The sequence below is a fragment of the Zootoca vivipara genome, chromosome 12 (assembly GCF_965207765.1).
Source record: "Zootoca vivipara chromosome 12, rZooViv2.hap1.1, whole genome shotgun sequence".
NCBI classification, from domain to species: domain Eukaryota; kingdom Metazoa; phylum Chordata; class Lepidosauria; order Squamata; family Lacertidae; genus Zootoca; species Zootoca vivipara.
The window spans coordinates 41,568,660-41,578,167 of NC_142595.1; the positions used below are offsets into that span (position 1 = coordinate 41,568,660).

The 9,508-nt window shown below is 41.8% G+C and overlaps 1 protein-coding gene across 1 annotated transcript; it reads right to left on the bottom strand.

Annotated features, from left to right (window-relative positions):
- On the bottom strand, window positions 1-5,729 carry LOC118095643 (vomeronasal type-2 receptor 26-like). The gene is made up of 4 exons (XM_088655344.1): window positions 4,875-5,729; window positions 3,901-4,128; window positions 1,540-1,666; window positions 1-1,052 (listed from the first exon to the last, which is right to left on the bottom strand). Exons 1-4 carry the CDS (start codon window positions 5,709-5,711, stop codon window positions 151-153), a joined length of 2,094 nt encoding a protein of 697 aa, XP_088511470.1. The 5' UTR covers window positions 5,712-5,729; the 3' UTR covers window positions 1-150.
- Between the last annotated feature and the right edge of the window lie 3,779 nt (window positions 5,730-9,508).

The following is a 9,508-nucleotide window of genomic DNA, read 5'->3' on the forward strand; positions in this document are numbered from 1 at the left end:
TTCAATAATCAACATTTATGACTAACTTTCATCAATCACCAGGTCTAGAATTTTTTTTTGTAAGGCAGCTGCTGAACACATGTTTGCAAATATTCTTTTGTACACATAGAGAAAAGCACAAAATGCAGAAAGGACAGGTTTCTTAATTCTTTAATTTTTCTTCCTAATAAGCTGTTCCCTATTGTTCAGCTCAGGCCTCAGAAGGATTATATAACATTTGGGGGAAAAGATGCAAACCAGCAGCCCACCACCGGAGGCTAAGATAGAGAAGATCTCCACAGCGACCATATATTTTCCCTTGGTGCTCAGGTAGGAAGGAATAAAGGACAGCCAAACACTGCAGAAGACCAACATGCTGAAAGTGATGAACTTGGCTTCATTGAAACTGTCTGGTAACTTCCTGGCGAGAAAAGCCACAGCAAAACTCACAGTTGCCAGGCAGCTCATGTAGATGAGGACACAGTAAAACATGGCCACAGACCCCTCATTACATTCTAGTATAATTTCTTCTGTCACTGAGTGCATGTCCACATCTGGGTATGGGGGAGAGGTTGCCAGCCACACAGTACATATCCCTGCTTGAACTATGGAGCAGGAAATGAGAATGGAGTGGCCTAGTCCTTTCCCCACCCATTTCCTCATCCTGGACTCTGGTTTTGTAGCCATGAAGGCCAAAACCACTGTGAAGGTTTTTGCCAGGACACAAGAAACAGCGGTTGAGAAGATGATGCCGAAAGCTGTTTGTCGGAGGAGGCAGGTCACCTTCTCTGGTCGGCCAATGAAGAGTAATACACAAAGGAAGCAGAGCAGGAGAGAGATGAGGAGAGTGTAGGTGAGGTTTCGGTTGTTTGCAATGACAATGGGTGTGTTGTGGTTTTTCATAAATGTACCTAGTACCAGAGCTGTGATCAAGGAAAGGGAAAGAGAGAAACAGGCTAAACTGATTCCCAAAGGTTCTTCATAAGACAAGAAGCTGATATCCTTGGGTAGACATGCATCCCGGTTCTTGCTTGGATAGTCTTTGTCTGGGCATTTCTTACAGTCATTCATATCTGGAAAAAATAAGGAAAGGACCTTTAGCTCATATCACCTTGTTGGCTTGGCTTGTTGACTTTCTGTCTGAGAAGAAAAGAGCTCTGCTCAAATTAAAACACATGTTTCATACTGACTGATGCCGTGTAATGTGGTATTGATGAATTTAATTGGTTCAGAGCTATGTGGTTCTGTAAATGTCACAACCAGAGCCATTGACATCTGAATGTTTATACATACTAGCCTGAGTGCAGCCTGTGGAAGTCAGAAGGAGTGGCAAGGCCCCCTCTATATATTATTTGAACCACATACCACCCAACTACTCTCAGTGCATAGTCATTCTCATTTGATTAGCCTATTTAGACTATCTGAAGGGCAATGATCACAGAGGCGGGATCACACGCACAGTAGATCATCTCTTTTGAAACTTAAACTCAGCCTTCCTTACAGCACCGTTCAATCCTAAATACTGAGTCTGGATCTATTTTATCTATATTTTTCTCCTACCATCCTGGATTGCAGTCTTGCCCTCTGCACATGGGATGCAATCGTAGCAGCAAGGTGGCTGTCCCTCCTTCACTTTCTTGCTGGATCCTGGAAGACATCTCTCAGTACAGACAGAAAGAGGCTGAGTCTAATCAATAAATGTAAGAGCAGAAGGTTCATCAAGAGACTAATAACTTTGGAAACCTTTATATTTTGGGCTCTTTCTCTATGTTACTAAACTGACATAGAATTTCAGTAATATGTAATGGCCATACAGAGAGGAATTGCTTTCTTTCAAATTCGTCGTAGTAGTAATGTTTGAAGTCTTGTGATATTCCCTCAATATTGTTCTGGGGTGTGCAATGCCCCATCTGTTCTGCAAAGATTGCCCTGTCCATTAAAGTACACTTTGAAGTTACTGTAGTTTTTCTGTTAATTTTGTTATAATTTTTACTTTTGAGTATTTTGTCCCCTTGGTAGACAGCTCTAGAACTGATTTTGGTGCCGGTGGCTACACCTATACTTAGACGCATCAGATGCTGCCTCGGGAAGAGTTCTGAATATGGCAGCCACAATGCCTGGGGAAACCCACCCAGAGTGGTGGTGGTGGTGGGTGGTTGTTGTTATGGAATGCAATCTTTGTGAATTCCAATACAAAAATATTCTGGACAAATACGTGAATTGGAATGAAGCTATCCAAAACCCATGATACTCCTTGGCAAGCTGCAACACAATTCTCAGCATGTTAAGAACAAAATATACCTGTCAGGTGCCAAAGGAACCAACTCCCACTGCAGGTTGGCAGGAATGGATAAGAAAAGGAAAAGTCCTTACCATCTACTTTTTATTCAAAATTTACAGAGAGAGGCTTGGGAATGCAGCCTCTTGGAATAATGGCATTGTCCTGAGTTAATCTCCAACCCCTTCTCTCTCACATCCTCATTCGTGAACAGCACCCTGCCTATGGTTGCTGCTTAGGGCCATCTGCATACCCTCCAACTCCCGGTAAGAAAAATCCGGGATCAGCAGTGGCCGGCACCGGAAGTCACTTCTACGCATGTCTGGACATGCGTAGAAGCAACTTCCGGTGCCTGCGCTGCCTAATTTCCAGTGCCCAGAAATGGGCAGAACGGCACCGGATGTCGCTTAGAAGTGACTTCCGGTGCCGCTCTGCCCGATTTCCTGTGGCCAGACATGGGCAGATTGGCACCCAAAATCATTCTGCGCATGTCTAGACATGCACAGAAGGAACCTCCATAGCAGGTAGGAAATCCTGGGAGATTTACGGGATTTATCTAATTTCGGGATGACAGCGGGAAACAGATTAAAATCCGGGGGTTTCCCGCGAAAAACAGGAGACTTGGCAGCTATGGCCATCTCTCTTCAAGCCCTTCACTCTCATACTTTTAAGGTTCGTCAGGATCTGGGAGATGGGTCTGGAATGCTTTCTAGTGATAAAGTGTCAGCCCCCTGCTCCAGCTCTGCCTCCTCCTCCTCTCCCATTATTTCCCAACCTCCCCCCTCATCCTCCTCTGAGCTGTGACCTCCCTCAAAACCCTGTTGTAATTCTGAACTGTCTTCTTCTTCTCTGGAAGGGTCAGGCTGGGGAGGCGTTCTCCACCATTTCTGCTCTACCCAGTCCCTGACAATACATTTTAAAACTAATTTTAAAGATCATTCCCTTTTAAAGATTGATGCTCTCTTCCTCTTCACACGTTTCTTCCCATGTCCCTCCTTCACTCTCTCACTCCCCACCACTTCTCCTCCTTCCACCTCTTCCACCGGCACCCTGAGAAGATGAATGTTCTCCTGCAACTGTTGCTGTCTGTTCTTAGTTTCTTCCTCTGGTATTATTATGCCTCCTTTCCCCAACTTTCTAGCAAGAAAGACAATATCCTGGGACTTAACAAATCATACATCATCTTTCACTCTGTCAGAAATCAGTATTTAATAAGTGTAAAGAAATCCAAATCACTTTGGTTTATTTTATTTTATTTGGACCTAATGACCCACTTTCAGATGAAGGATTGTGCAATGCAAAAACCACATTTGCATGGATGCAGCTTGTAGTGGGGTCTGTGAATGGTTTGGATTAAGTTGAGACAACCTAGCTTTTGTTATTTTTGTCTGAACTTGGATCCCCCTAAGGCATATATACACTGTTAGCCATACTTAACTATATTTTTTAGTTCTGTAACCTCTTTAATAAAATATTGGTCTTCTAGCAGTAAACCTTTGGTTTTTCATCTGGTACCTGAATGCTTTGGTCATACACCACTCATCAATTTCCGACTCAAAAGACAGTGAGTAGACTTGCAGGTGGATAATGATTGCTTATTCAATACTGAATCTCTTTTGAATTAGCAAACAATGCAACTCTACCTGGTTAAACCAACTGTGCCATGTGATGGCATCTTCATCAAGGATAAATGCTTGTTCTGCAGGAGCTTGTGGATCTATCCAGCCAACTCTCACTCTGTGCAAACTTTGGTTGGCAAATATGATCCAATTGACAATGTCCAAACTAGATTCTGCCTCCCCATTCTGGTTGATGAAGACCACACCTCCTGCCGTATTGTTAAATGAGATGCTTCTTAGAGAGTGATGGAGCTAGATTGAAAACAGAAAATACAGGGGATTGGAAAAGACTGCAGTCTAATGCAGGGAGGAGCATTTTCCCCCTATGAGCAGAACCTACAGCAAATGGTGAGGTGTGAGCCAGTCAACTGTCAGTGGATTCAGGTCCAAACTTGGAAAGAGTCAACCAGTTTTCTTTCACACGCCTGCCTCTCTCTCAAACTTCCTTATAACCCATCTCCCTCTGAATGCCCACAAGCTAAATCTGTGTGAGTAGCGAGGTTTTTCTCTCTCTCCTCCTTCTCCCTGTCACTGAACATCCATCCAGACAAGGCATTAATGTGCGACACCTCCTCTAAGGAAGGATTTGGTTGATATGGGATAGAGAGAATGCTGAACATCGCTCCCAACCATTACCACAGCTTCCTATATATTAATGCAGTGGCACCTTTCAATGGAGTGGGATATCCTTGGACTGCAAAGCTTTCCTCATACAAATGCTTTCTGCTCAAACACAGAGCAGTACCTGCTCAAGGAAGGACACAACCATCATTTCCCTATCCTATAGGTTCTACTGTCATTTGCAAGCAGCACAATATGTGGGGAATCATCTAGGATACTATCATAACAGTGCTATCTCCTACTCTGTCTGTAGAATTATAAATTCAGTTCTGGGTTTTCTTCCTAATACACCTGCGCAAATGTTTGAGAGGAAAGAGCAAGCTGATAGGATTCTGGAAGGAACAGGGCTTTGCCAGTTGAGGATGTTCAGCCTTTACCTGCCAAAACTGTTGATCCATATTCTTCCCTCTCCCTCCGTACACCATTCCTCTGTGTCTGAGTCTGGATGTGGACATGGCATGCAAAGCATGGGCTATGGCGTAGACAGCACTGTGGATGCTGTAACTGTGACCTGTCATGCTCATTTCAAAAAGTGATCCAGGAAGGCTCTCCAGCTTCTCTTCTCCGGTGCAAATATCCCCCTCTGCATTGTATGCATTGATATCTGGGAATACACATTCAAAGGCTTGTTGCCAGAAGTCCCTGATAAAACCGTCCCTATCTGGGGTGGCAGGGTTTCTGTGCACAACATACTGATGAAATCCTGGTGGGTTTCTAAAATGAATTTCAAAGGATATAGCACCACTGAATATTCCTGAATCCCAATTACTTTGAAAGACAAATGAAGCAAACTCAACCTGGGCTGTTGTTATCCATACTTTACTTTTTACATTATTTCTTATGTCATCATGTTCTGATAGGTAAGGAAGCCATCTAAAAGTTCCCATGGAATAAGATTCTCCAGAGGCAACCACTACGTTAGCTTTGCTGATAAATATTTTCTGGCTTATTGTTGCACCCTGTTGTATCATTCCAGTAATTTCAGAAATAAAACTAAAATTGGGGATTCTTTCTATGAATGCAAAGCAGACACCACTCTTGGTAAACATTGGGGAAATGGTTTGCACAAATCTTTCTCCATTTTCATTGTCTGTTGCAATGACTCCAATCCATGTCCACCTGAAATGTAGAAGCAAAGAGACAATTCCCTTATACTGAAGGGCTTCTGAGGCTGCCATCTGGTAGAACGGAAGCCCTGGGGTTTTGTTATTCATCACTGGAGCAGAGCCATAAATGAGCTAAAGCAGTAATGGAGAAAGAGAAGAGACAAAGTAATATTTGCTGAATTCTTTCAAACTACTCATATACATTATGTGGTGAATCCTGTTAGTCAGATATGCCCTTGGGCACCCACCAGGGGTTGCAGGTGTGCGATTTTCATAGGGGTTATCTCCCATTCCTGCTTCTTAAACATTTGTTCTGTTGACCAGAGAGGGGCATTGTTCCTATTTTATCTTTTTTAAAAACCAACCAATCAACCAAGCTTATGCATACTTGCAGGGTCTTGTAAGATGGATAAAACTGATTGGAGGGACACACCATGCCCTAAACAGAGGATTGCCTACCCCTATATGAAACATTATTTACTGTAGCCATGTCAGAATTGCAACTTGGGTCGGATACACACTCCTTCTCTCAAGCTTCTTTCGTCTTCAGGATGCACATACCCCAACTGCCACAACTTCCATTTCTGCCTTTTCTTTTTCATGGCTTCTCATACTTCATTTATGATCATTGATTTCACTTTCGAACTAGCTGCTGAGTACTATTAATGTTCTCCTGCAGAATTGGACTGTATCTGCAATTTGCCGTACCTTTGCAGTGTCTTTAATTTGAAAAGCCTTTCCCCCTAAACATTCAGTTGGCTTTTGGGATATCAGTGTCCTTGAGGTGTGTGTAAGAGATTGGTAGTATGACATATTTTTCTGGTATTGCACACTTTCTTATTAAGGTCATTTTTATTTTATTTTATGTTAACTCTGTACCACCTTCATTTTCCAAGGATCTGAAGGTTCTGCTCCGAATTTCATCCTCAGCCTGAACTCGTGATGCTACCCGAACTGGTGCCGTTAATTCAGCCTCTTTCTCAGTCTATGCAAGCTAATAGAGGTATTGTACATGGGTGTCCTACCTGCGGGATCTTATAGATATCCAAAACAGTTGCCAAATAAAAGGATATTTCAAAATCCAGTCCTCCAATGACCCCAGCCAGATTATTTTCAACATCACATATATAGTTAGGAACAAATTTCTCCACCCTGGATAAAAGCAGCAATGTGGCGAGATATGTGTTCCGTGCATTGTTATAGCTGTCATACAAGTGAAAGCCGATGGTAGTATTGGGTAAGATGTGAGGGTCTTCGTTGATCTCCTTGACTGCAAATGCCAAGGCCACAATGTGCTGGTAAATCTTAGGCACCACCCTAGAATGAGAGTTGTAAACAGTATCAGAAGGAACTGATATATCCATTTACATATCAACACAGTAGTTAATCATATAGAGTTTAGTGGAGTTAACTCCCAGTCCATTTCATTGCTGAACAGTTCTTATAATCAGCAAGTTCTTCCTGATGTTTAGACAGAATCTCCTTTCTTGAAACCTGAATCCATTGGTTTGGGTCCTACCCTCTGGAACAAGAGAAAACAAGCTTGCTCCATCTTCCTGGTAACAACCCTTGAGATATTTGAAAATGGCTGCCATACCTCCCATCAGTCTTCTATTTTCATAGCTAAACATACCCAACCCCCTCAACTTCTCCTCATAAGACTGGCTTCCAGACCCTTGATGTTATGTGACACCCTCCTCTGCACATTTTGCAGCTTGTCAATATCCTTGTTAAATAGTGCTGAACACCACTGAACACAATACACCAGGTGTGGTCTGAGCAGGGCAGAATAGAGCTGCTCTATTACTTCTTCTGATTGGGGCACTATACTTCTGTTGATATAAACTTCTTCATCCTTTTAATATGTACTACTGTGGTACATCAGGTTTTGGAGGTCCATTCTGAACCCAAAACCATTCTTAACCTGAGGCGTGCTTTCGCTAATGGGGCCTCCCGCTGCCACCACACTACTGGTGCGCGATTTTCATTCTCATCCTCGGGCAGAGTTCTCAACCCGAGATACTACTTCCAGGTTAGTGGAGTTTTTACCTGAAGTGTTTGTAACCTGAAGTGTTTGTAACCCGAGGTACCACTGTACTGGCAAGCTAGGTGTTCCCCATCTTATATTTGTGCAGCTCTTATTTCCTGCCTAAGTGCAGAACCTGACATTTGTCCCTACTGAAATTCATTTTGTTAGTTTTGCCCCAGTTCTCCAATCTGTTAAGGCCTATGGTATCTAGACCAGTGGTTGCTAATGTGGTGCCTATAGGAACATTGGAACCCCTGGGGTCTTTCCCTGAAACATCTGAAGCCTTTCCCTGACATTTACAAAGTTTCTGAGCTCTATCCTGCAATGACCCCTTCCTTATTCATGAGGCAGAGATGGTGGTTGCAATTCACAGAATTCTATACTTCATCATCATGAAACAAACTTTAGCCTAAGATCAGGAAATGAAACAATATGAGCATTTAGCTTCTGTAAAGCTTTTTAATTCATTTCCACTAACACTCCTGTTCAGATAAAGTCTATCAAAACCGACTTTTTCAAAAGGGTTATCTCAGACACACACACACACACACACACACACACACACACACACACAAACTTCAATACATTTATATTCATTTCCCTATTGAGAAATGGGAGCTTCTATAGTATTCTTTTAATTCACAAGACATTCCTATGGATTTTTTCATTCCAATGAAATCAAAAGTGGTTATCCCAAGGTAAATGGGTTGAGGTTTGCAGCCTCAGTCATTATGCTGAGGCTGCAGCTCTTGGTTTGATCATTCCTCTGCAGTAAAAAAATGTCTGACTTAGTTCTCACACAAACTGTTCAGGCAGCGCTGGTGGGGGTTCCTCAGTGAATGTTGCTGGAGAGGAGATGAAGCCACCATGGGAAACGATGCCACCAATGAGGAACTCTCCTGGCTGATGATACATGTGAAGTGGATGGTGTGGACCTTGGAGCCTGCATTTTGCTAGGTGAGCCCTACATGCTTTGTAAGAAAACAGTTCCAGCAGCAAGACCACTAAAACCACCATTCTCGATACAAAGGCAAATGTTTGTTCTATGCAGAAACCATGTTTTCTCTTTTCTGAGTTAAAATTGTCTTGTTTAAATGGTAGTTTATTTTCCCAAGATGATGGAATCCAAAATCAGACTTGCATTAGGTTTCCCAGTGGCCACTGTAAGTCCACCAGGGTTTTTGAGAAGCAGCAGCTCAAATTATAGCCCTGTTAATCATCAAGAAGGAATGTAGGTATTTATTCAAATCTAAGGATTCCCTCTGGAATTGCTGAAGAAAATGTGTTTGTCACATTTTAAATTCCCTTTCATTAGTTAAAAATCGACCAGTAGTGTATTGGTGAAGTTAGAAGTAAGAAATAGAAGACCTTGTAAACAATGGAGTTTCCTGTCAAAAAATGTTTTATTTCCTCATATTCCTTTAATTTGAGCTTCCCTTCCTTTTCTTCTATTAGATCTTTATATTTACCCCATTTTCCATTTGAGTTCCTCTTCTTCGCTGTTATTATTTCATTTTTTTAAAAAATATATTTATTGAAGATTTTCCAACACACACATACAGAAATACAAAACACAAAAATACACAGTACAAAAATATAAAATACAAAAACAAAAATGCAAACAACAAAAAATATCAAAGACAAAATCTCTAACTTAAATCTTGATCATCACCCTTTGGACTCCCTCAACCTCCCCCACCTTGGGTCCCTGTTACGATATTGTTTAAACAGTATTCATTGTAATTTTGCTAATCTTACATATTATTCTCTCAATCATTTGTTCTTATTTTCAACCCTTCTTCCATATACTATTGCAATCACCTTTATCTAATATTTCATGTCAAATATTTCTAATTCCCTTTATTCATTCTATAAA

What these genes read in the sequence shown, in the direction of transcription:
- LOC118095643 (XM_088655344.1), bottom strand. Translation starts at nt 5,711, where the DNA reads ATGAATAACAAAACCCCAGGGCTTCCGTTCTACCAGATGGCAGCCTCA. An exon ending in GGCACAGTTGGTTTAACCAG is followed by an intron (nt 1,667 to 3,900) that starts GTAGAGTTGCAT and finishes TTTATTGATTAG; the next exon opens with ACTCAGCCTCTTTCTGTCTG. An exon ending in CAAGACTGCAATCCAGGATG is followed by an intron (nt 1,053 to 1,539) that starts GTAGGAGAAAAA and finishes TATTTTTTCCAG; the next exon opens with ATATGAATGACTGTAAGAAA.